This window comes from Tiliqua scincoides, chromosome 4 (genome assembly GCF_035046505.1).
Source record: "Tiliqua scincoides isolate rTilSci1 chromosome 4, rTilSci1.hap2, whole genome shotgun sequence".
Classification (NCBI taxonomy): domain Eukaryota; kingdom Metazoa; phylum Chordata; class Lepidosauria; order Squamata; family Scincidae; genus Tiliqua; species Tiliqua scincoides.
Genome location: NC_089824.1, coordinates 206,750,420 through 206,777,563, shown reverse-complemented (window position 1 = coordinate 206,777,563; position 27,144 = coordinate 206,750,420). Strand labels below are relative to the sequence as shown.

The following is a 27,144-nucleotide window of genomic DNA, read 5'->3' as shown; positions in this document are numbered from 1 at the left end:
TGAAAAGGTTTGGAAGGAGATACTCAGAACAAAGACTTTGGCTTGCTATTTTCCAGAAGGCCTCCAAATAATCCATAGGATTTGACGAAATATTATTATTATTAACAGTATTTATATACCGCTTTTCAACTAAAAGTTCACAAAGCGGTTTATAGAGAAAAATCAAATGACTAATGGCTCCCTGTCCCAAAAGGGCTCATAATCTAAAAAGATGCAAAGGAACACCAGCAGACAGCCATTAGAAAAGACACTGCTGGGGTGAGGTGGGCCAATTACTCTCCCCCTGCTAAAAAGAGAAGCACCCACTTGAAAAAGTGCCTCTTACCCAGTTAGCAGGGGTATGTGTGCCTGCCTGCCATATTTTCATGTTGGTTAACTGACTGTTGTGTTTTTAAATTGGAGGGAATTATGAATCCATTTCTCTTCAGAAATGCTTATAACTGAAATGGGAATAAGAGCCTTTCACCTAAGTTTATTGAGGTGCTTAAGTTGCGGACTTCTTTAGTAATCACTCCCTGTCCCCAAGGAACTGGTGAGAAGAATATCTCTGTGGGCTGGAATACCAAGAGTACTAAGAATCAGTAAGCAAATCTGAGTGCCCAGAATTCTTGGGAGCAAGTCCCAGCAATTAAACGTGTAAAAAGCAACATAAGCTTCTAGGGTAGGTATATCTTAAGGGTATCTGCCTGCAATTGTATGGCTTTTCCCAGGATCCATCTGGGAAAACATAACTAAGAAGAGCTTGCACAGTCTAAGAAGAACATAACTAAGAAGAGCTTGCACAGTCTGCCCTTAATTCTTAAAGGAACTTTCAATTAGGGCTGTATAAAGTAGTCCAAGTTGTGACTGCAGTGTAAACGTGCTTAAGGATGTTACAGCTGTCAATTTCATTTTCAATCCCTTTCCTAATAATCCCTAGCAGGGTATTTGCCTTTTTCATAGTTGCTGCACACAGTGTCAACACAAGGTTTTTGCTTAAGTGGAAATAGTTCACTTGCCATTTTTTAGGTTTCAGACTTCTTCCCCCAGATTTGTAAAAGTTATCTGTGAGTTGGAGGTAGTAGCAGGTAAAACTTGCCCATGAACATTAAGGAACCATGTTATGGGGAGGGGGGAGGCAGCTCAGGCAGCAAACTTTAGCATGAGAATGAGGGTTTCAGCTGTGAAGTGTGGAAGAGTAGAAAAAACACGGGACATTCCAAAGGGAATTCTCCTCTTCATTCATGTGTTCTAGGAGCAAATGGGGCCCATGGATTTCCTTTTGCCCAGGAGCCCAGAAAATTCTGGAGCCAGTCATGCCTCCATACTGCTTTTGTTTGGTCTCAATGCACAGCTCATATTGATCAGATTATCTCCGACATTCTTACATTGAATAAAGAACTGTTTAAAAGATTATCTGTTTGAAAAGGTTACAGTAATTTCTGCTTCGGATTATAGACACAAAGCATACCCTGGATCTCAGAACTATTAGCACTAGTTTTCAATGCTGCTTTTTCTGGTATGCTCAGAATTACCAGTAGTGACTCCTCCAAGGTTTGCATCAGAGTGTCAGCAATGAAATGTAGTTGCTACCGTGATGAATGCATTTTTAGCACTATCAGAATCTACTGGAAAAGTCTGCAATTTGGTGAACAATTGAGTAACTTTATTCCTTGCTTCAGCCACTTCCCTCCCTTACATTTGCATGACCCTTGAACCTCTGAGATCAGTGGTCTATCTGACCTGTGACCTTTTTTTGCGTTTAGGTGGCCCTGGTGCAGTGGACGGAAAGCGTAGGTTTAACACTGGTTGGCAGAGATCAGTCTACTGTACAGCTGAGGACCCCCGGTGGTCACATTTTAAACTACACCATCCTACAGATCTTCCCATTCACTTATGAAAGCAAACGAATGGGAATCATTGTCCGGGTAAGTGGTATGAAACTTTGTAATAACATTATAATAAAGGTACAGCAATATATCTGGGGAAGAAAAGCTGTTATGATTATAACCAGTTTCCTGCAAGAACAAATTAGCACTGACTATCAGTCTTACACATTTGTCAATTACGTTTTCAGAAGGTCAGATGCTCTACATTGCAACCACAAGGCAGGTCAAGGGTTTATCAGGCAAGTCTGGAGAGAGGATGCTGTGGTCCTATGGATTCTGCTGTTTGTAGCCAAAGAATAGCAATTCTGTGCAGTGCAATGGGATAAGGCAAAGAGGTTCCCAAAGTGTGCATTGCAACATCCTGGGATGTCATAAGGCACTCAATGGGATATCACAGAATACCCACCGTCCGACAGCAGGACTGCAGTGCAACCCTGCAAACAGTGGCAGGAGGCATGGTGCAGCAGGCTGAATTGCTGCATGTTTTTTGCATGCTTGAAAAAGCCCTCCGGCATGCTCTGAGTCCCTTACTACTTTTGTAGGGTTCCTTCCAGCCTCCAAATTCAGAAGTAAGTGGTGATGACGTCATTGCACATGATGTCATGTGCAATGATGTGCACATGACGCAATGATGTCATGCGCAATGATGCAATGATGATGCAATGATGCAATGATGTGCATCAATGATGTGCGTCATGTGCAATGATAGTGATGACAACATCATGCTTCACTGCCACTTCCTTCCAGTTGCTAGGGTGTTCAACAAAGGTACATTTGGGAAACATTGGGATAAGCTGTAGTTTTGGTTTACTCATGTAAATGGCTGATGTCTTGAGCTGGTGAGGACTTACCTATGTGTTTAATGGCAGCAGGGCCCTTTGGCCTCAATGAATGACATCAGATGCTGGACAAAGTGGTGCTCATTTAATTTTAGAAATGATAAATAAGCTGCTTTTTGTAGTTGTCGAATATTTTTTCTGTTGCAACAGAATATGAAATAACAATATTTGTTCTATAATAAATAGCATTTCTATCTTTTCAGTACTTAGCATATGAAATACTTTGCATTTCTAGCTTCAGAGAGTTCAAAGAACAGACCCAACACCAAGCTGCACGTTACACAAAAGGTGTCATCGCTTCTCACTGATCATTATTTCTTTCAGGTTAAATAGCAGCTACAGAAAGTCTGTCAGAACCACAGCACACAGGGTAGAGGATATGTAATCCTTCCTTGCCATGGATTTGGTGAAATTCACACCCCCAAAGCTGCTATAGGCCTGAAAGGAAATCTCCCATTATTGCGATGAAAGCTTCTCTCCTGGGGCTAATAGCAGCACAGCCTCAGTCTGAACTGCAGCGTGGCAGGAAAGGGTTAAATATCGCCACTCCATCCCAATGTACTATGATAATGATCTTGATTGGGCTCCCTGCATCTGTTGTTTAACTTTAAGAAAAACCAACTAAACCAACAGGGCCAATAGTGTATTTAATGTAAGGTGTAGTTTGGCCCTAAGAGATGATCCTTCACAATTTTCTGCCACAGAAGGTCCCATCGTAACCAACCATTCTGTTCCAGTACTGCCATCTCTTGTTGGTGAGGAGCTAGTTGTTTGTCCAACCACTAAAGTTTCCCCTCTCGCTCTTTCTGCTCAACTAGATTAGAATATGTTTTCTTTGCAATTCAGAGAACGCTATTGTGATATACAGAATAGGAAGCGGGGGGAGGTCTTTGAACGCTTGCCAAAATCAGACCATGGTGGAAAAAGATGTGGTTGAGAAACAATACAACTGGCAAATCTTTCTGCAAATTTATAGTTGTAAATCGTGCCATAACATGGGAACGTGCTAACCTCCTACTGAACTTGGTAAGAGGAAATGACTAATGCAAGGAGATAGTTGATATGATATTTATATTGGACAAAAGATCTAAACTATCTTAAAGCTAGCTGTACACCACAGGAAGTAGAGTCTCTATTCCGTTTCCTACCAAAAAGTTGTTAAAACGCTTCTTAACAGTTTAAATCATTTAATACGCAAACATCTATCTTAACTGCTGCCAGAGATCTTTTATTTAGCTTTTTTCTAGCCTCTTTTGCTCATCCCAAATTTGAAATTGTCCATATGTCAGTGTGGACTTCCAATCGTCCCTTTAGAGAAACAGAGTGAATCCCGCAGCCACACACCTCTGTGTCACCCAGCAGTTGCACAAAGGACAAAGAGGACTTGAGAAACAATCCAATACATTTTGTAAGTCCTTTGATTTCAATGGTCGTAAACATGCCCAGCTCTGTAGTAAGTTGTGGCCTCAGCACACTGTCGTCATAGAGAAGTTTGCCAACCATGTTCAGACTGTGAAAGGACAGCCTGCATTCTCTAAACTAGGTTGCGTCCACATCAGACCTCAAGTGGAGACACTGATTAATGTTCAGCATGGGTTGGTGCTAGATCTCTTTTTGCCCTCCCCCAGCCAGCTGATCTACAAGGCCTTCAGCAGATTTGCAGAGTAGGAAGGACTACATTTCCAGCTAGAGACCCCAAAGTCCAGCAGCTCCGCTCATGGGCAAGCAAACCAGAGAAACATAAGAACATAAAAATGCGTATTTTAAAGTCTTGCTGCTGCTTCCTTCATTTACCTGTAGCTAAGCTTCTTGGTGCATCTCAGAACACCCCAAATTCCAATTTTGAGTTCAAAATCAAATTTTAAACGTTGATTTTTTTCAAGGTGTTTTTGAAATCTGGTCTCAGCTTGTTTTTAGAGAGCCTCACCTGGGAGAAGATTTTCTTTTTTCCAGAATTTATTGGAATTGGTTTTTAATGGAATTCTGCCCGCTTGCAATCACACTGGGTTAGAGGTTCAGTTTTACTTACTGTGGTTCTGCAAGAATCTGATTTTTTTTTCTTTCAACAAGTAGTGAGGTCATTTTTTTCTTCAGATTCCAAGCAATTAGAAAAAAAAAAAATCAGAAACAGGATTACTCCAGCTATACTATTAGATTCATGATTTGATCTAAATACAAATGCGCAGTTCTTATTTAGTTCAGTGATTTAACATTCACTCACTTTTAATGTAAACAACTACCAGGAAAAAAAAAAAACAAGCTATGTATGTGTGTGCGTTTTTAAGTGAAGGTTGTGTCAGTGTGATGTTTGTAGCTAGTCAGGTGAATGACTGGAATGAGGAAAAGCAGCAACCTTTTTCAATGCAAAATGATGGGAATCTGACATAAGCTTGAGGTTTAGGCCAGTATCCCCCTTGGTTGACATAGGCCATGTTCTCCCAAACAGCTGATGGCATGGCAAATCTGTATCTCAACTGTGCCATTTCAAATTGCAGGTGAGAGCTCCCATCACCGAAACTGTTCTTTACATGAGGCCGAACAAAACCCATTCACAAAAGTTAGCTTTCATAAAGAAGGCTAGGCCGAAACCCTTTTCTTTGACTAAGGGCACAATCCTAGCCCGCGCTGGAGCAGGCAAGCCAGCAGGCTTACGCTGCATCCAACACAGGATTGCAGCGAGCAGTGGCTCAGCCACGGGCAAGGGAAAGCTCTTCCCCTTACCCGTGGGTAAGGGCTGCGCGCCCCTATGGGTCTTCTTGGACCTGCGCCACCTCCGGAGGTGGTGCAAGTCCAAGGAGAGCGGAGCAGCTTGAAGCTGCTCCGCCCGCCCCGGGGACGGGGTTGGGATCCAGCATACCGATTGGGTCCCAGCCCTGCCCCCAGCTCCCCGGGCCCCCACCCCCGGGCCCGCCCTCCCCCTGACCTCCCCCCGCCCAGTAACGCCCCCTCCAGCCCCCTCTCCATGCCCCCCACGCCTACCTTTGCTGCTTATGTCGGCATGCTCGCACCGACACAAGCGTTGGCGCGGGAGCTGCAGTGAAGGCTTCTGCCTCCGTCCGCACGTTGGCGCATCTGAATGCGCCAACGCAGCTCCCGCCTAAGGAGGCGCAAACATGCTTTACGGCATGTTTGCAACTCTCCAGGGCCACCTATACCAGCATAACTGTCGGTTAGGACTGCGCCCTTACTCATTTTCTGTGGCCAGGGATTGTTCTGTGGTACAGCATTCATTTGAGAACCCACCTGCAGTTGGAACTGCTCGCACAGGTTTTCCATTGCACCTGGTATTTATGAGTACTAGGTCTTAGAAACGGATAATATTTGAGTCAATTAGATAATCTCCGGTGTCACCAATGAATCTCTTGGAGGTGACATTGAGCTCCATGTTGTGTGCAAAATGAAAGCATCATCACAGAGGTTTTGAGCCAAAGAACAGTGACCAGAAGGAGAAAATGACATACTGCTGTTCCATGAACTCTTTCTCAAGCCCTTGCAGAAGCCCAATGTGTTGTGGGTTGTTTTACCGTATAAAATACAGGCTGAGGCATGTTATCTCTTGGGGGCCATAGAAAGGAACCAGCCAGCCACTGAACCAGCCCTTCCATTAACCAGAAAGGCTTTCTGCTAGGAGAAGGGCACATTTCTATCCAAGCCATAGCACCGCAGGCTCTACAGGTGGTATGAATAGTCTCAGAAACCTGTGCTGAAACACAGTTTTCCTGTCTCTTCCAGGATGAATCAACTGGGGAAATAACATTCTACATGAAGGGGGCTGACGTGGTGATGGCTGGAATCGTTCAGTACAATGACTGGTTGGAGGAAGAGGTATGAACCACTTGTCAGCACCTTGAGGGCGCAATCCTACCCTGGAACAGGCAAGCCAGGAGGCTTGCGCTGTATCCAGCACAGGATAGGAGCCCAAGATGGCTCAGCCAGAGGAAAAGGGAAACGTGTTCCCTTACCTCTGGGAAAGGTGCCCTTCCCCCTATGGGTCCCCTTGGACTTGTACCACCTCTTGAGGTGGCACAAGTTCAAAGAGAGCGGTGCGGCTTCAAGCTGCTCCGATCTCCCTGGGAACAGGGGTTGGAATCTGGCATAACTGCCTGCCCTCAGGGCCGCCCACCGCCTGCCCTCCCCCCACCAAGGAAGCGTCCCTCCCTCCTCCTCCCCACCTACCTCGGAGCCTTTTGTCGGACCAACCGGGCTGACGCAAGGCTTTGTGCCTCCATTGGTGCAGAAGCTTCTTCCAGCAGGCTGGCACGCCTCTGCGCACCGGCCTAGCCAACTCCTGAGAAGGCGCAAACATGCCTTTTGGCACATTTGCGACCCTCCTGGGCCAGTGCAAGGGACTTGTGCTGGCACAAGTGAAGGGCAGGATTGCACCTTAAGTGTGACCTTCTGATTGGTGCACTGAGAAGTGGACACTCAAGTGGTCTCAGTCCAACAGGTGGCCTGGGTGCACCTTATTGCAGCTTGTCAGGCATAACCCTAATCAGTGAGGCACTTTTAAGCCGCTCGAAGCTTTCTACAGACATCTAATGATGACAATAATATTTAGCATTTGTACAGTGCTTTTGAGCATTCAGTGTGCTTCATGTATATTGTAATCCTCACAATAAACCTATAACATGAGTGTCCTGTGTAATAGGGAACTGAGGGCCCAATCCTATTCAATTTTCTCGTGCCGGTGCAGCCATGTCTATGGGATGTGCACTGCATCCTGTTGTGGGGAGGCAGTCACAGAGGCCTCCTCAAGGTAAGGGAACATTTGTTACCTCAGAGTTGCATTATGGCTGCACCGGTGCTGGAAAGTTGGATAAAACTGGGTCCTGAGTCTGGAAAGGAGTGGTTTACATAAAGCCACCTAGTGATATCGTGGCAGAGGTGAGATTTTAACTGGGAAGTTCCTGATTTGCATCTCACTCTGTTAGCCACTATACTCTGCCAGTCTTCAGTTAAAAATATAGTTTTTAAAAAATAAAACAAATGGTATTGAGAGAGAACAGTGCTCTTGTAATATCTGGAGCTGAGAGGGCTGAATAAGATATACTTGCAGAAACAAAACCATCTCACTTCCATGCACATTAGGTTTTTCTTGTGTGTTTATGCCTAAAGATTGGTGGGGGACATTAATCATGGACTGTAATGTTTGGAATCCTCCAACTTGTGTGTTGTCCCCAAACTTGAATTCTTGGAGGTGGTCTCGATCACAGAATCGTGCGATGAAGCAAAGCATGTCTTGCAGGCTAGCACTTTGGGAACATAATATCGGTGGCCTTTATGCCATATAAAACATAGTACTTCTTGCTATGGGAAGTAACGAGGGGCTGCTGCTGCAAACATCTGCCTCTTTTGCTGGACAAATTGTGTGTGCAGAAGTGTAATGGCAATATTGTGGCAAAATCATTTTAGTGAAGGAGCAAAATAAATCAACCAACACCACTTCCTTCCTGTCCTATCTCACAGAACAAAAAGGGGGTCACTTTCAATAGATTCTTTTTTTTTAACATCCCCAATTATAAATCACGTGCTTCAGTGTAGCTTCTTCAGATGTGATTGATTGTGTTTGCAATATCACTGTCTTTTTGCAGTGTGGTAATATGGCAAGAGAAGGGCTGAGGGTCCTTGTGGTAGCTAAGAAATCCCTGACTGAAGAACAATATCAAGACTTTGAGGTAAATAATCAGTACTATCTTATGTAGTAGTCGTATCCTCAGGCTATGTATGTTTTAGTGCAATCGCTCCTTAACCCTGGAGCATATGAAATAGAATTGTAATGTAATTGAATGTCTGTCTCTTATTAAGGACTGCCTTCAGTATGTTTTTTCCAGCTCTTATTCCTATTCTGGCTCTGCTCACTGGAGAAAGGGTGGGCTGAAAAGGTCATCAAATAGATATAGAACATCTATGTGACATAAATTTCATAAAATTAACTCTCTGTCAAAGGCAGAGAACTAATGACTTAGGGCCCAATCCTATCCAATTTTCTAGTGCTGGTGCAGTTGTGCCAGTGGGGTGTGCACTGCATCCTGTGGTGGAGGGGCAGACACTGGGGCCTTCTTAATGTATGGGAGCATGTGTTCCCTCACCACGGGGCTGCATTGTGGCTACATCGGAGCTAGAAAGTTGGATAGGATTGGGCCCTTTGTCACCGACTCACTGTAGGGTGGGGCTTGAACCCAGGGCTCCTAGGACCAGTAGCATAGCAAGCAGTGGGCGGGAAGACAGTCTGCACCAGTTGACCTGCCCTGGAAGTTGATGGGCACACCACCTGAAAACCTGCCAAGAGGAGGCTCATGCTGCGTTTGGTGGTGGATGGGCCTTCCTGCCGCACCAGGTTTCAAATGGCCACAAAGTGGCAGCACCCGGAAGCACTTTGGCTATGATGCAGTGACGTTATTCTGTGACTGCCGAACCCATTCCAGGTGCCATGCGTCACTTTGAGTGAGTAAGGGAGGGGTGAAACCCGCCCCGGGTGATGCCCATACTGGTAACGTGACTATCCAAGGCTAAGCCTGGTCGGCTACTCACACTGCCCATCAAATACCCTCCAACTTTGTTTACCAATACAAAGTAACTTGTATGATTACAGTATATTACTACAATGAACTCTTTTTCCGTTCTTTAATTTCTTCCACCTGGGGTTCTGCGTAGTGCAGTGATCTTCTGTTTTAGAAACCAGAATTTAGTTTTGGAATCTGAATTTTCCTAGTCATTCTGTAGTCAGCACAGGTTTTCCATGTTGTTGTTTTTTTTCCTGCGTGGACTGCATAGAGAAAGAGAGAGTAAGTTACCCTGAGCAGTTATGATATCCCTAGTATATCCCCGTCTCAGACTTTTCACATTACATAGAGACCCAAATTAGATCTTACTTCCCTGTAAGTATCCTTGCATTGCAGAACAGTCTTTTCTGGCCAAAAGGTTATATGCAGGCCAGCAATTTTTTTTCTTTGCAAAATCTGCATCTAATATTCACATGAAAAATGGGTGCCAGGCACACAGTATACTTTGATCTGTCCTGATTTGCATTTTACTTATTCATTTGGGGGGGGGGGGGGGAGGACGACAGCAACATTTTGTATTTTATACTATCTGTGTATATATTTTCTTTATATTTTTTGGTGTACCTGGTCTGTGGAGAATGTTTTACCATCTCTCTTCCATTGCCCTGACCCTCTTTTTTTATTATCATAATCTTAAAAATTATGGTGAATAGGAAACTTGCACCTAAACACCTATTCACATTGTAAACAGCATCTGGAAACTTGGTTAAGAGATACTAAACTCAACTAATTCACAATCCCAGGTCCAGCTGCTTCATTGTTATTATCTGTTTCAGGTAAACTAGATTAAATTTTTCAGGGAACATATAGAAAGGCAGCTGTGAAGAAATCAGCTTTTACTAAAGAAAAAGGTTACAACTCCCCCAAGCTACTCAGATCAAGGAGAATGAAAATTGATAAACACATCATAGAACTAAGTTTTGCATCCTTTTTGGTTGGTTGGTTTAGCAGATTTCGCTTGATGGAAAGGCACAGTCTATCTCCAAGGCGACTTAGAAACAGAAGTGAAAAACAATACAACAATAAAAAAAACAAGACAGGAAGAGCTGTTAAAATCAGCAGCAAAAACAGCATCAGCATAAGAAGCAGTATGTAGGATGACAATAATAAAATTAGAGCCTCATCAGTTCCAAATGTTTTTAAAACATTGAGGAAAATAAAGCAGCTTTCACTTGGAGCCTAAAAGCCAGTACTGTGGATTCTGAGTAAACATGTGTGGGGAGGGTATTCCATAATCAGGTTGGCCATGACAGAAAAGGCCCTGCCTTTTTAGTATACCCCTAATCTCTGCAGATGGAAGCACCTATGGCAAGACTCCAGCTGACAATGTTAGCACACAAGCATATTCAAACAGCAGGAAGTTGTCCTTTCGATACCTTGGTCCTTGGCAATTTAGGGCTATTTTGAAAGTATTTTAACTGCATCTAATTGCAAATCATATGGAGGATTATCTAGAAAGTTACTGGATAAAATGTACTGAGGACATGAAATATTTTGCCCTGGGAAGCATGAAGATGTGAAGAAATGTGTGCTAACCCTGAAGTTATGACCCTGCATTTGCTTGTAGCCATCCTTGGTTAGGCAGCAACTGTTACCCTGCACATGCCTGATCTCATCTGATCTCGGAAGCTAAGCAGGGTCAGGCCTGGTTAGTACTTGGATGGGAGACCGCCTGGGAATACCGGGTGCTGTAGGCTTATACCATAGTCTTTCGAGACTGAAGGTTGCCAACCTACCATCCTTGGTTAACTTCACCTTTTCCACTCCCCACAATGCCGTCACCTCTGTCTTCCCTCCACTATCTACTTTACTTCTCACACACCTTCCCATACATAAGCACACACACCAGAATTTAGATGGTGAATGTGGGCACCTTGGGCACCTTTTTTTTTTCTTTTCCTCATAAAAAATCTCTAAAGCAGCATGTGCCTTGATTGATAGTGCTGAACAAATAGAGATGATAATTTATTCCAGGACACGGAGGGACACTGCAGAAATAAAAATGAAATATGACAAGAGTACTGGTCTGGATGCATGCGGTCTGTAGCAATGGCAGCCAGCTGGCAGCGTGTGGGCCCCATTAAGCCCATGGATAATGGCCAATTGGCACGCCATGCGCTCAGGCTCTGCTAGGAGATAAAGAGTCTCATCACAACTGGCTAGTCAGGCTCTCCACATCTGGCTTCAAGAGGGAGGGGAAGCTGCTTGAAAACACATGAACGGCCTCAACCGTGTGTTTCCTGCTCTGCTCTTCTTGCTCCCAGTATGGGTAGCATACTGGTCTTGGGGGGGGGGGGTTTCCAGTTTCAGCTGCCTAAGATGAATATGCCTGCCACAGAGCACTGAAAAGTAAAGAGAAGGAACAGGAGTGGAATTGATCTCTCACCCTATTCTCAATACTGGCCTCTGCTCCTTAGGGGAGGTCTGATACATGCCTCATTTTGTTTTATAAAAAACATTTTTTTCTTATACAGACTCTTCCAATATGAGCTCAAAACAGATTTTAATGCGGTCCAAAAATGTTTTCAAATCAGCTAAGTGAAATACTTTTGAGTGAGCCAATGGCATAAGCTTCCCCTATATATCCCCTGCCTTTGTTCACTCGGTCTCCCTTTGTGATAGTATCTAAGTTGTAAGCCAAGAGGCAGGGGCCTTTCTCTCCACCCTGTATAAAGCACCATGTTCACTGAAGGTGCTACAAATGAATACTAGAATACAGAATCAGTAAACTATGGCACTTATGTCCATTTTTAGAGTGGTCCTTATAGTGGTCCTGAGTGAATGGGAGAACCTTGAATCTGGGATGTGTATGATTGATGTACCTGTAAATGGGTACCATGTTGCATAGAAGAGGTTTTACACCATCTCTGCACAACCTTTATGTGATGAGTGAGCTTAAAGTCTCCTAAGCCAGACCTGAATGGATAAGTTTTCTGTAAATATGGCTCTTACTGCTATTAGAGAGTATAAAACATAAACTTTGTTTGGATGCTAGAGTAACTGTGGAGTCTTTGCATGGTTACAGTCCAAACAGAAGCGTGCTAGCAACTCTGGCCTTGCAGCTGACATGCTCCTTAGCCTCAACTCCTACTGTTTCAGTTTTTGTCTGACAGGATAAACACTGTCCCCAGGGGGAGGTCCTCCCTGTGATTCAGAGTTGTCTTCAGCCAAATGCAATAATTGCTATAATTATACAGGTCAAGGAAATGGGATGAAGGGCAGGAGTGAACAGGGTGGAGCTGCTGGTACACCCCATTCAGATTGTAACCACAAAGAGTCATTACTATAACATCCAAACATCTTTGTGCAAAATAGATGATATCAATATCTTCTTAAGAAAAATGCCCAGAATTGCAAATGGGGGGGGGGGTCTGGTTTGTTTTTTTTTAATTGATAATCCACCTTTCCAACATCGAACAAAATGCTCAAGGGTGGCTAATATTACATACATTTAAAAATACAATATTTCTTTTTAACTCTAATAAATGTTTAGTTTTTATAAATTTTATAAATAAATTTTAAATCTCATAACAGATTTTTAAAAGCATAAATATTCAGTGAGAAGAGCCAGACATTGTATAAGCATGACAAAATAGAAATAAGTTTGCCCAGCACCATTATGGAGAAGTCCAGCTAAAGCTCCCAGGGCAGGAAATTCCATAGCCTATAAGCTCCAAGAAAGAAGTTTCTCTCCCAACCCATCAACAGTTGTGATCATGGCCTCTGTGATTCCAGGACCACAAAATGCCTCCCCTCCCCCCATCCCACCCCAGCCCCACCAGATGCATCCGGAGGCCTTCGGCGAAAACCAAAAGTGACCTTTTTAGACCTTCCGGAGTCCTCAAAAGGCCTGTAAATGCCAGATTAAAAAATGGGCAGTGTGTGAAGGGGGTTGTGCCACTGCCTCTTCTCCAGTAGTGCCCCAGGGTATTTGTCCCCGTGACACCCTCAGGTATGCCAGTGCATCAACTGCGCTTCTCATAGTGGTAGGACGTGAAATGGAGTCTTCACCAATTGTTGGACAATACCACCTGGAAGGAAATAGACCTTCCTGTGACCCCGCTTCCAAGCCATTGAGGGCTTTAAAAGAAACTGTCTACACTTGGAGTTGGACTTCAGAAGTGTCTGTTACGTCATTTGTAGCACTGTAAGCGCATTGTGGTTTTGAGCTAGTACTGACGGGGTGCATCTCTTGTGCCATTGCTAGGCCCGCTATGTTCAAGCGAAGCTTAGTGTCCACGACCGCTCCCTGAAGGTGGCAACGGTGATAGAGAGTCTGGAGATGGAGATGGAGTTGCTGTGTCTGACTGGAGTGGAGGATCAGCTGCAGGCCGATGTCAGGCCTACACTGGAAACCCTAAGAAATGCTGGCATTAAGGTATGGCTGAACTAGAAACAGGAAGGTGTGTTTCTCCCCAATCTGACAATGCTTTGATTAGCAAAGCCGAGAAAGCTATTTAATGTAAGAATAAGGGCATTTCACGTTTTTTGGCATGACCTTGAATAATTTTGATTTTCAAATTGTGTGCAGTGCATCTCTCAGGATCCCTCTTTTCAAGGTTGTTGAATGCCTATATGTATTATATACCACAGTACTTTTCAACCTTTTTCATCTCACAGCACTAAAATTGTCAAGGCATACCATTAGTTTTTTGACAATTGACAAGCAGGGGTTTGTCACGCCCACTGACAGCAGGGGCTAGCATCCCTCAGTGGCCCTACTAACAAATGACATTCCCACAACCTCTTGCAGTACACCTGCAGGCACAGTAGTTGGAAATGGCTAATATAGAATTTTCCCTAGGCATTTTGGGTCTGTTTTTGCTTTTTTTTTTTTTTAAAGGAAAAAAATCAGTAGTTTTCTTCATTGTTGAAAAATTTGAAATGTAGCAAATCCAAATTAAAAATGTTCTTTAATCTTTACAAATTGATGGGTGAGCGAATGATCAAGGAAGCTGAGTCACTCATTTTCATTTATGGCACTATCTAGTAGGTGCCTGTAGTGTTCAAACATCTGTCATGTGTGCAGTAATCGTGTTTCGATATAGCAGGGTTATCTGGAGGTACTGTTTAGTACTGTGAAAATGTGGTATCTTGAAAATGCAAACTTTGGATCAAATACAGTAATTACACTTATCTTACAAAACTGACTGTATGTGCTCTAAGTCGTATGTACTCTAAGTCTATGTATAAAGTCTATGTATAAAGTCTATGTATAAAGAGACATCCTTGCTAGCCAGCCTCTGATACTCAGGGAATACTTGGGTACTTCCCTGCTTGGGACCAATTTCCCAGCATGTGAGTTCAGACAAAAGGAAGAGTAAGAGGACAGCTAAGAGCTGATTTGCAAGTTCCTGAGAATAAAGCAGTAGAGGCTGAGATGGGAGAACTCTGGATTATACAACTTCAGACTATGGGAAAGGTAGCATTTGTAATTTTTTGTAGAATGTTCCCTGCAGATAGCAAACTAGACACACACAAGACAGAGAGCTATGCTGATGCTAGATGTCTTAAAAGGAGGTTAGAAACATTCATATCAATGGCTACTGGTCATGATAGCTATATGGAATTTCCAGGATGCAGGGCAGCATACCGCTAACTGCTGGGAAGCACAAGCAGTGAGGGCAGTTGCCTTAATTGCAAGCTTATTGGCTTTCCAGAGTCACATGATTGATATCTACTGGATGCAGCAAGCTGGACTTGATGGGCTTTTTGGTCTGAACCAGCAAGGCTGCTCTTATCTTTCTTAAATGTGTCCTATGGACTAGTGTTTCTTATGGGCTTCATGCAGACATGTATGTATATGATAGTGCATTCTGAGTAACCAACCGTATGTACAAATGGAACCAACCGTATCGGCTTCTGCCTTTCCATTGGACCATTCCAGCGACGTGGAGAGGGCGGATTTGCTGCATGGGTAACAGCCTATCCTCCATACCTTCTTTACCCAGGCTTCACGCACTGGAGAGGACACTCCAACTTCGCCATACGGCGTCGGCACAACACAGGAAGCAGCAGTTTACCGGTTATAAGTCTTTGCTCGATTGGCGTAGAGCATGACGCCAGGGGCTGCTTCTGACGGTGGGAGAGATCATTGCATCTCATTGGGCAGCTACAGTCTGAGGCAAAGAGGCAAAGAAGGAAGGCCCATAGCCAGGGAGACAGACCAGGGACAGACTGCACTTGCTCCCAGTGTGGAAGGGATTGTCACTCCCGAATCGGCCTTTTCAGCCACACTAGACGCTGTTCCAGAACCACCATTCAGAGCGCGATACCATAGTCTTTTGAGACTGAAGGTTTCCAACAACTATTCTGAGTAACGTATAGATTGAGGGCATGAGCAAGCTCTTTAGTTCTGCTCAGCAAACTTGACCACATTGCCCAGCCTTCTCTGTGGTGGTTATATTCAGTCAGCACAACGGCCTGTACACACACACACACCCTGCCCCCGCACCAAAGCATTTCCAGAAACCTGAGATTTCAGATTCCAATCTTGAAGTGGCCACCAGAGGGAGCACAGTTCTGAAGGGATAGTATGATGAAGCTTGTGCGTTTCTTATTACGGGTTTTGCACATAAACCAACCAGATAATTTTATTTGAGCTGGTTTTGGAGGCTATGATTGGTGAGATTTATAAAGTGTGTTCTGCTTTCGATGGGCAGTATATGTTATTTCTCCTGTTTGTGTCCACATGAGACACATGCCTTGATGCCACCTCCTCCTCAGCCAGTGCTGGTGCCAAGTTGTTGGGGGAAAAGCCCTGTTTAGAGTCCTTTGTGGTAGTACAAATGGTACCAGCTGCAACTGTTATTGAAGATTCAGGAGATGACCTGGTCAGATGGGCCTCTGGTGTGCATGAGCTCTTGGCCAGAGCCTATGGCCAATCTCTGAGGCCTTTGGGGGAAGGCATGGGCTAGAAACTGATGACCCAGCTTGTTACTTTCTTCAGAATCCTAAATGGCCCAGGGCAGTTTGCATAGTATTCTCCCACACGACTCTACCACCCTGTATTCTCACAACAAACTCATAAAGTAGATTAGGCTGACAGGGTTTAATGACTGGTCTCCCTGTGAGCCTCCTGTCTGAGTAGGAATTTCAACTCTTCAGTCTAAGTCCAGAGCTGTAATCATGACACCACTTTAGGTCAGTCACACTCCAGGCCCTAATTTACCCAGAGGATCATTGTTGCTGCAGAACCAGATCTATTCCTGGAATCATGTACTATTTTTGCCCACATAAAATCCACACAGAAGATCAAACTTGCTCCAAAATGGAATGCTCTCGGCCTAGGATACCCTGGTCACCTGTATCATCCTGGCAAATGACAGGAAGAAAATTTTAGTTCACATGAACTTCCAATGCGTGACCACATTATGTGCTACTCCTTGTTTTCAAGCTTGTTTCTCAGATTCCAGCTGAGTGGATATGGTAGATTTATCAATACTTCTATTTATCAATTTTTTTATCAATACTTTTATCAATACTTTTATTTTAAAATTTCCCCTTTGGTTTCGGTGGTTATTTGTCCATCTGTTCGATAATTCTGAGTGAAACCAATAGCCTAAGATCTTTTTTCCTCCCATGTTTCACTGGAACAGTATCCTTAAATTTTTATCAGGATTAGACATCAAATGGAACTTGAGGAAGTTTAAGAGAGATTAGTTACATAAAATTTTAGTTATGCCTTGGAGCGAACCAGAGACCTGCTTTACACATTTCTTGCAAAGGCAGGTTCCCATGATTCCACTCCTGATCATCAAAGCAGGTAGTATACATCTGGGAGACAAATGTCCTTCCTGAGTGTGTTCATTGTTTGTTTTCAAACATATGACTGCCTTTCAGCCATCATGGAACAGATGCAGTCTAGTCACAGTGTAAAATTCAAGAACCTGCCTCTGCCATTTGTGTGAAGCCAACATATTCTAAGGCAGTGGTTCTCAAACTTTGAGGGAGCTTTATTCCTTCAGTAAGTCTTTGCGGGGCAGGGGAAAAGGCAGTGACATGATCCTCAGGATCGTGTTCCTAAGGGGGGCGAAGGGGGGTGCTTGCATTTACACTGAAGTGGTTAGGGCTGCTGGATGTTGCAGGAGATGTGGGGAGCCCTGCGTAGCCCTCTGCAAGTCTCCCTGAGGCTTGGAATGTTCAAATTGAGGCATTGCAAAGTACATCCTAGAAACTGGAAGTGCTTTGCAATTGCTCTGTTTGGACATTGTAAGCCTTGGGGAACCCTGCGAAGAGCTGCGCAGGGTTCCCCACACCTCCTGCAACCTCCAGCAGCCCTAACTACTTAAATGTAAATGCAAGCACCCCCTTTCACCCCCCCTTGGGACACAATCCTGGGGGTGGCTTCCGTACCTCTCCTCTTTCCCCATTCCTTAAAAGGGTAGGGGATGCTTTACATGAACTGCTGGGTCATGACCCACCAGTTTGAGAACCACTGTTCCAAGGAATGCATTGATAGAATCCTGGTGTGTACCCGTTTGGACTGTAGCTGGATTATGGGAGGATATAATTACAAGCTACCCCACAGACAAAACTCCCCCTGCACACAGTAAGCTACCACTTTGGGGAGAGTGCATGCTTTTCTACATGAGAGAACTTAATGCATAAAGGTGCATTCAAAAATAAGATCCCACCCTGTCCATACATGAAATGTATGAACATTGAACACGGTTTGAAATGGTACCGTGCAAAATTCAACAACCCAGTTTTGTATAATCTTGTAGATCAGCTGTCAGATCCAGTCTGAATAAATCTCTATTGTTTTTCTTAATGAGACTATGTTCAAGTGTTTGGTTTTTGGAAGACTAAAGGAACTGGAAGGAGATTCTTGTACAAGTCATCTTAAATACAATGTATATGCTAAAGTTCCTACAAGATAAACACTTTGTTGTTGGTGTTAGGATATTAAATATACTTTTTTTCAATTATAGGTATGGATGCTCACAGGGGATAAACTGGAAACTGCCACATGTACAGCTAAGAATGCACATCTGGTAACCAGGACACAGGACATTCATATATTTAGACTGGTGAGTAATATGAATAAAACTAGCTCGCTTAGCAGTTATCTAAGGAGCTACGTTATGAATCAAGGGGAGTAATTTACACCAGCTCCAATGTGCAGTTAGAATACAATCTGAGTATATTTTGCAAACCTAATCTTTCTCAGACCATCGTTGCATTTACACCACACCTTCAGCCATCTGATGAGCGCATAGAAGTTGGACGCTAGTAGTGGAAAAAGAACACTGTGAAAACGTAGCCCTCATTTCCTCTCATGTTTTCTTGGCATAAGGTTATTTCTTTTCTTTCCTGCAAGCACGATTGACGTGGTTCACTTGGATCCCCCATGATAAATTCTTAAGGAGGCGAAAAGCCCCGTAGCGTTTTACTAATGACTAATCAGCCTAAATAGCTTTCCAGTTCGGATGGGCCTTTCAGGGTTCCAGTTGTTGTTTAGATAGCGCCATCGGTGTGCATGGTGCTTCACCAAGGTATGTTTTTTATCCCAAGGAGTTTATGACCTAAAAGATTGAGTGCAGGCTGGACCAGGGAAGGGTATACATTTGTTTCAGTTTCTCGTTCTTAGGCTTTGTTACAGCAAGGTAGGGAGATAAGAAGCCCAATCCTATGCTTTTCCCTGTCATAGTATGCGACCGTGCCAAAACCGGCTGCGCGGCATGCTATGGCAGGGGGTGCCAGTCAGGAGGCGGGGGGACCATAAGCCCCTCGACTGCCATTGAATGGGATTAATTGATCCCAATTTCTTTCTAATTCAGCAATTTTATATCCTGTCTTGTTATAATTGATTTCTGAGAAATCTGTCCCATCCCCATCCCATTTGACATTTCCTGCTTGACCTTTTCTAGGTGACCAACCGTGGAGAAGCTCACTTGGAACTGAACGCCTTCCGTCGCAAGCATGACTGTGCCCTCGTGATCTCTGGTGATTCGTTGGAGGTGAGAGTTCATCTCTTATTTTAAAAAATTCTTATGGTTTTACTAGAAGATTATGTCTTGGGAGGGGTGGGAAATAAATTGCGTGCTACATAACCATGCATGTCTGTCTCACTGAATAGGTATGCCTGAAATACTACGAATACGAATTTATGGAATTGGCTTGTCAATGTCCAGCAGTGATCTGTTGTAGATGTGCTCCAACACAGAAGGCTCAGATTGTACGCTTGCTTCAGGAGAGAACTGGAAAATTGACCTGTGCAGTAGGTAGGCTCCTCCAGCTGTTGCTCTCTAGCCTGGCATTGCTTTATATGTATGTTCTCCCGAGTTATAGCATCCAAAGCAACATGATTGGGGAATTTTGTCGCTTCTCCTTTCTGACATAAGTTCCCCATCCTCTGAAAATCTCCCATGAAGGACAGGGGAGCCCCTTGAAGTGACGCCTTCTGAGGTGTGAGGGATTTTGCTAAAAACCACCTCCCACAGGCATGAGGAAGCTCTCTGCATATGCATGCAGTTCTTTCAGGATCCTGTCCATAGACCACATTGCTATAGTAATAAAAGCCAGTTGCCAAAATTCCATCACGTGACCAAGAAACAGATGAGCAATACAGATCAGAGCCTGGTTTAGTCCTTGTATATGTGGCCAATAGGGCAGGGAGCAAGCAAGCAACATTCACAGCACACAAAGATGTACTCAGTCCTCCAGCAGGCTTTATGCTGTGCTTTTATTCAGGGATTTATATCCTGTCTTTCCAGTCCCAGAAAGGGAACCATCCAAGGCAAGACAATCAACCGTAACAGTGTAGCAGATTGAAAGCCACGGAGGCCCCCATTACTTAGACAGTGTTGAGCAGCAGGTAAATCAAAAGCTTGTCAAAAAGAATTTCAGCATTGAGACACTACCAGATATTAAGTCACATGGGGCAGGGAAGTGCCACAACAGAGAAGGTCCTATTGTACATCCCAGCCCAGTGATACCCCAGAAGATGACAATACACACAGAAGGACCTCATTAGATGACCTTAGTGGTCAGACAGTTTGGGGATTAAGCAAACTCCACCTACAGCATGCCCATCCTATTATGAAGATGGAAATGTTTCTGCAGTGGTCTACAGCTGCACCCTCTACTGCAAAATGCATTTTTAAAAAACTACTTCAAAAGTCCTTTCCCTTTTCTGGACTCCAGGGAGGAAGGACTTGGACCTTGTTCCTATACTCCTCCTGGGTCTCTGAAACTCATTGTGGTGCCAGAGACAAGAGCCTGCCTGTTCCTGTTAGGTGACAATTGCAAGTTTTGGCTGACAATGAATCATATATAGAGTCCTGTTTTTTGTTGGCATATATGAATCAGCAAGTTTGTTTAATAAGACATTCCAAAAACAAAAATCATTTCTTTGATAGAGGATAGCAAGATTACATCTCGTATGCTAGTCACATTGCTTTGATCACACTACTAATATGGATTACATTCTCTATGTTGACCATAAGCATGCACTGAGAATGTGGGGGAATAATCTGTCCTTCAACTCACTCATGCTAAATGCAGACATTAAGACAACCCGTTGCTCCATGTGCAAGGCAAAGAGGTTAGAAGCTTCTGCTTCTGGCTAATGGCAAACCATTGCTCGTCTGCCAAACAGGATCCCAGCCATGATTTGGTCTGACTTGTGAACATGGTTGGCACACTTGAATGCAGCATCAAGCTGTGGTTGCCATGAACTAGATGTAGAACTTTCTTGTTTCTTTCCCTCACATATGGAGGAAAAGAGAAAAGGAAAGCATATAAGCTTAAGGTTCATATCTTAAGTTCAACATTTGAATGGCAAACCATGGTTTGCTGTTAAACTGGAATGGAGTCACTGCCATCAACCCAACTTTGAGCAAGAAAGAACCTTCTGGCTCTTCAGTTGTACATGATAATTCTGCATTATTTGACCATTACTATTTCCCTGGTGAAACATTTGTGTAAACAACATTTGGAGTGTCTGGCTTTTTCAAATAAATTTGGAGTATTGTTTTTCGTGTTATTGCATATATAATTAAGCTCTGGAATCCATTACTATAAATGTGCAAAAGGATGACATTGCACGCCTTGGATGGTGAAGCCAGAACTGATTTGTGTATTTCTAGGATTAGCAGAGCAGGTGAAACTGAAGCCAGATCTAGTCCTGGGAACCAAGGCAGACTAGAGATGGTTTCAAATATTCTGAAAAAGGAAATAGGTGACTTTCAGCTTTCCCCCCCTACATTTAGCTCCCAGCAAACACATGAAAGCGGATCTTATGATCTTCCTCTCCAGGAACAAATGCATTTAGAATCTATATATCTCATCACTAGGGAAAGGCGCAAGTTTCCTTTATCATGTTAGCTGGAAACACAAAAATCGTCAGAGTGGGTTTCTTAGTTCTGATTTATTTCCCATGCAGCCTCTCATTAAGATGTGGCTTGTGCAGATCTGAGTCGATCTGGAGTTGCTCAGGGCTCTGGCTCAGATAAACCTGAATGATAACAATGCATTTTTGCATAGCAACACAGAGTTCCAGGTCTGGTGCAGATGCAGCAGTTGTGCCTTTGTGCTGGAGTCAAGAGCCTTACTGCGGATTCTGGTAGACCAGTTAGCAGAGCAACAATTCATTCCTTTAGTAAAAATAAGGGTTTCACTAAGATTCTCCATTGTCTCTTGTAGGTGATGGTGGCAATGATGTCAGTATGATTCAGGAGGCAGACTGTGGTGTTGGGGTAGAAGGAAAGGTGAGTCTGCAGTGCAACATTTTTCAGTTTCAATCCAACACTGTTGAGATGTAATGCAAGCACAGAGGATGTGCTTTACAACACAAAAAGTAGGATTGTACCAGTACATCAGACTGTGAACTGAGCTACAAGTTATACTTTGCTCATGGAAAGCAATCTGGCTCTTCCTGTTTAGAGCAGTACCCTCCAAATCACAGCCTGCAGGCCGGATCTGGCATCCCATAATTACCTGACCGGGGGTGGCATAGTGGTGGTAGAGGCTTTCCGTTCCGTGCCACAGTTCTCATGTTTTGCTGCCAGTCTCAGAAACTCATGCTGGGTGGCCATTTCTGCCTGGAAATCAGGTTGAAGAGCCTGCTGGGGCAAAGGGAAGCAGAAGCGGCTGCCCCGTGTGAGTTTCTGAGCAGATGGGCAGTGAAATGTGGGGGTTGCAGTGCCTCTGTACGGCTTGTCTTTGGAGTAGATCTGGGTACCAGCATCTCCTGCGCAGCTGCAGCTGCCCAGACGTCCTGTTACACAGCCTTCTGGGATGCTGGGCAACAAACACAGCTGCCCAGGAGCATCCTGGTGCCCAGATCTATTCCAAAGACAAGCTGCGTGAAAGCAGAACCATAAGCTGCAGTCCTAGCAGGGACCACATTTTCAGAACACAGTGGTTGTGAATTTGGTGACCACTGGTTTAGAGCATGGAAGACCATGTCCATATACAGTCTTTTGTCTTTCTTTCTCAGTAGTTCCAAGAAAGAGCCATGCCAGGCTTTTTCCTCTCTCACTTGGTTAATCATCCCTAGCATTTGGGAAGGAGGGGGGGGGATTATATGTCAGTACAGCATCTTGCAGCTTTCTTTGCCTACAGGGAGGAAATCTTCACGCTTGTAAACAAAACAGGCTGCTTTGCACGTTGTAAGTATGACGCGTAGCAGGACTCTGAGGCACACGGAGGATTTGTTTGTAGAACGACAGACTTGTATTTGGGTTAACGCAGCTGACTGTTTGCTAACTGGTAATGTACCGCAGGGTGTGCACAGCTACATGGTAATAACCTCCTTGTCTTATGATCATCTGTAGTGGCCACCCACAGGCTGAAGAGGATTTTACTACAGAAAATGAAGTGCAGGAGGGGCGTTCTAAAACCTCTCTTTGCCAGAAGTCTGCTTCACTGGGTTGTATGCTTGAAATGTGATATTAATCTTCTAGTTAGGGACTTTAATTCTACTTTTTAAATGGTTCCCAGTCTGGTTCAGGACAGAGGTAGGATGTGTTTTAGGATCCTGCAGGGGTAGGATGTGTTTTATCTTTACTCCATTCTCTCAGTGAAAATCCCCCACCAAAGTGTGCTACTCCAGGAAGAGCCCTGCTTTTTCTGTCACTATTCTAGCAACATCCCTTTGCAGATGCTCTCTAATGGCGGGCATCATTCATGGCTCACAGAGCGCCTGTGGCACGCTGGGAGGATCCAACCCCACTGTGCTCCCAAAGCTTTGCCGTCACCTCCATGTAATTGCCCAACATACCAAATCTCATGGAGGATGTCTCCCATAGTTTAGTGCAGTGTTTCTTAAACAGTGGGTCAGGACCCACGAGGTGGGTCATGAGCCAATTTCAGGTGGGTCCCCAACCATTTCAATGTTTTATTTTTAGTACATTAGACTTGATAGTATGCGACAGCGTTTTTGCAAATGTTAAAAATCTGTACTTTGAACAGGCTACTACGTATATGCTTTTAACAATTATAGTCAATGGGACTTGCTCCTGGGTAAGTGTTGGTAGGACTGCAGCCTAGGATTGTTAAAAATTTCCTGCTTGATGATGTCACTTCTGGTCATGACATCACTTCTGGTGGGTCCTGACAGATTCTCATTCTGAAAAGTGGGTCCTGGTGCTAAAAGTTTGAGAACAACTGGTTTAGTATTTTTCTATACAGACAAATTATGGGGGAGAAGGCTTTGAAGTATGATGGGGGTGGGACTTGCTGACATATTCACAGACACTCTGGAATCATGAATAATGTCCACAGCTACAGCATGTCTATGTGGGACTAATTAGAGCATCCAAAGCAGAACATGATGACTTGACCGCTACTGGTGTACAGGCTGACAGAGGCTGAGTAGGTGCAATGGAAAAGAATAGTCTAAGCTTCTCTATGACAGGAGTTGTTGTTTTGCAGCTACCTTGGTCTGATATTTGTTCTCCTAATTGCGTCTTGATGTCCCTAGGAAGGAAAGCAAGCTTCCCTCGCAGCAGATTTCTCCATCACGCAGTTCAAGCATCTGGGCAGGTTACTGATGGTGCACGGACGGAACAGTTACAAAAGATCAGCTGCGCTCAGCCAGTTCGTGATCCATAGAAGCTTGTGCATCAGTACGATGCAGGTAAACCGCACCGCTGTAACTCCTCTTGTGTTTTGGGTTACCCATGTAACAGAGAGGAGGGGGGCTCTTTAAGGAAAAGGGCCTGAAAATTCTGTTCCACCACAGTGATTCTGTGGAAACATCAATGGCATCGTGATGCAGAATCTTCAAACCTGCTGCTCAGCATGATAGTTGGGTGTTGCTCTGAAGCATGGGTGCCCAAACCCTGGGCCGGGGGCCACTTGCGGCCCTCGGGGTCTCCCAATCAGGCCCGCAGGGAGCCCCCAGTCTCCAATGAGCCTCTGGCCCTTCAGAGATTTGCTGGAGCCCGTGCTGACCCAACAGAACTGCTCTCAGTGTGAGGATGACTGTTCGAGCTTTCACCTGAGCTGTGGGACAAGGGCTCGCTCTGCTACTTGCTGTTTCACATCTGTGATGCAGCAGTGGCAGCAAAGGAAAGGCTGGCCTTGAGCTACTGCAAGACCTTCATTCATTCATATAAGTTCCATCTCTAATAAATTCATTTGAATAAATTTATGTAAATTTATTCAAATTTTAAATGTAAATTTTTTCCCCAGCCCCCGACACAGTGTCAGAGAGATGATGTGGCCCTCCTGCCAAAATGTTTGGACGCCCCTGCTCTGAAGTCTAAAGAGTCTGTCTTTTTTCTTCCATAGGCTGTTTTCTCTTCGGTATTCTACTTTGCTTCTGTTCCCCTCTACCAGGGCTTCCTCATTATTGGGTAAGAGCCAAAAAAACTGAATAGAAGTTCAAAATGTAAAGCAATTTCTTTGAAATGCTCGTATGTTAGGAAGTGTTCGTGGCAGCGAGTGGCTCTGGCCTGGCTAAAGCATGAACTGTTTTCCTTCCTGCTATAGTTGCTGTTATCGGAATAAAGAGATGAGACTTTGAAGGTTTGCCTTTTCAAAGTGACTTTTATCCAGCAACCATGATAAGCACATGGATCTTATTAGGAATGATTTCAGCTGTTAAAGCAATGTCCATTTGGGAACTAGGAAGCAGTGGTTTCATTTGATCGGTGTCCCTTCATTGGAAGAAAAGCAAGATACAAATTTTGAAATGGAAGAAAATAAAATAATACTGCCATGCTTTCTAATGTGTCCCTTTGCAAAAGAAAATTCAATTAATGCCCCACTTCATAGTTTTCCAGGTGGAGCCTTGGCATTGCAGAGAAGATTTGAGGCTAAGCCCTAACCATTTCGGCTTAAAATTTTAATGCTCTGTCTTACGACTGTTTAAATGCTCTGTCTTACGACTGTTTATGCCCCTGGGGGCTGGGGATAAGAATAGGCCCTCAGTTTGGCTGTACTTGTCATAAGAGGCGACTAAACAGCCACCGGGTAGATGGGACTCGTCAGCCTGGGAAGGCAGCTCATCTGAGAGAAGGAAAACTCTGATCCCAAACCTCCACTGCCTTGTGGCTACATCCAGTTATGGAAAAGGCTTCAGGAGTCAACCTCGAGGCAAAATCCGGAGCCGGAATCCCTGAGGCAGTTCATGGCTGAACACAGTCATGTTCTGGCAACTCCTGCGACGCCGCTGGAACCAACCGTATTGGCCTCTGCCTTTCCATTGGACTATTTCAGCGACATGGAGAGGGGGGATTTGCTGCATGGGTAACAGCCTATCCTCCATACCTACTTTACCCAGGCTTTGCGCACTGGAGAGAACGCTCTGTTCCAGAACCACCATTCAGAGCGTGACACCATAGTCTTCCGAGACTGAAGGATGCCAACTCACTCACTCACGACTGTTTAACACACCCAAGTATGCCAGAATGCATATTGTGGTCATTGCCAGAGAGGCATAGCCAGTTCAGATTCCTGATTATCACACCTGTGTGATAAACCCATTAAGTCAAGTTGTTTGCTACAATTACACTTTACATTTGAAGTTTGCACATGAAACATGTACATTTCATATGGGAAGCAGTTCTTAGGCACCAGTGTATTCATCTTTGCTGTCCTGAAGAGTGTGCTTCCCTTTCCTGAAACTGAATATTCAGGATTTTTTTTAAAAAGAACTAATATCAAATTTGTGCAATCGATGTATGCATCTCTACATCTACCTATACTTTATTAAAGTGTACTGAAAGGGCAAGAGGGAGGTTGATTTTGTTTGGGACTGTGGCTTATCCAGTGTCTGGGAGCTAAGTTCTTTGCTTTTGCAGTTGGCAAAATTAGGAAAACATCCATTTGAATGGTGGCTTGTTTTGTTTTTTGTTTGCTTTCAATTTTTGTTTCATTGATATCTGTGGGGATCCACCATGAGCTTTTTCTGCAAAGACAGGATATAAATAAGGAGTTCACACACATTCAGGTGCTTATAATGTTAAAAAAAGTGTTCTAACAGGGATAGGGAAATTGATTAGGAGGACCCACAAATTCACTGCTGTTCTTAACCCAAATAAAAGTCAGGGACTCAGGTTTTCCTGAATAGATTCTTAGAAGAGCCATTACTTTTGGATTGCCAGATATCATAAACAATGTAGGAAGCAACAAAAATGGTCAGCCATCACACATTTGTTTGCCACCTTTCAAGCAGGTTATCCCTTTGATAAATGTGCAGGAAAGGGTTGCTCAGGAAGAAAGTATATACCTTTTGCAGCCATGCAGAAATCAATGAGCTTTTCTTCTCTTTATGTTTTTAGGTATTCTACAATCTATACCATGTTTCCAGTGTTCTCTCTCGTGCTGGACAAGGATGTCAAATCAGAAGTTGCCATGCTGTATCCAGAGCTTTACAAAGATCTCCTGAAGGTTCCACATTTTTCTATCAGTCTTCAGGTT

The 27,144-nt window shown here is 44.0% G+C and overlaps 1 protein-coding gene and 1 pseudogene across 1 annotated transcript in view; both read left to right on the top strand.

Annotated features, from left to right (window-relative positions):
• Positions 1-27,144, top strand: part of ATP9A (ATPase phospholipid transporting 9A (putative)) — a 113,502-nt gene that overhangs the window by 74,374 nt on the left and 11,984 nt on the right. The window contains exons 15-25 of the mRNA XM_066623313.1: positions 1,746-1,907; positions 6,440-6,532; positions 8,299-8,382; positions 13,478-13,648; positions 18,204-18,302; positions 19,143-19,232; positions 19,352-19,496; positions 21,919-21,983; positions 24,200-24,355; positions 25,012-25,076; positions 27,006-27,114. Of these exons, the coding sequence (XP_066479410.1) occupies positions 1,746-1,907; positions 6,440-6,532; positions 8,299-8,382; positions 13,478-13,648; positions 18,204-18,302; positions 19,143-19,232; positions 19,352-19,496; positions 21,919-21,983; positions 24,200-24,355; positions 25,012-25,076; positions 27,006-27,114 (1,239 nt within the window). The remainder of the gene's footprint in view (positions 1-1,745; positions 1,908-6,439; positions 6,533-8,298; positions 8,383-13,477; positions 13,649-18,203; positions 18,303-19,142; positions 19,233-19,351; positions 19,497-21,918; positions 21,984-24,199; positions 24,356-25,011; positions 25,077-27,005; positions 27,115-27,144) is intronic.
• Positions 10,851-10,967, top strand: LOC136650356 (5S ribosomal RNA; annotated as a pseudogene).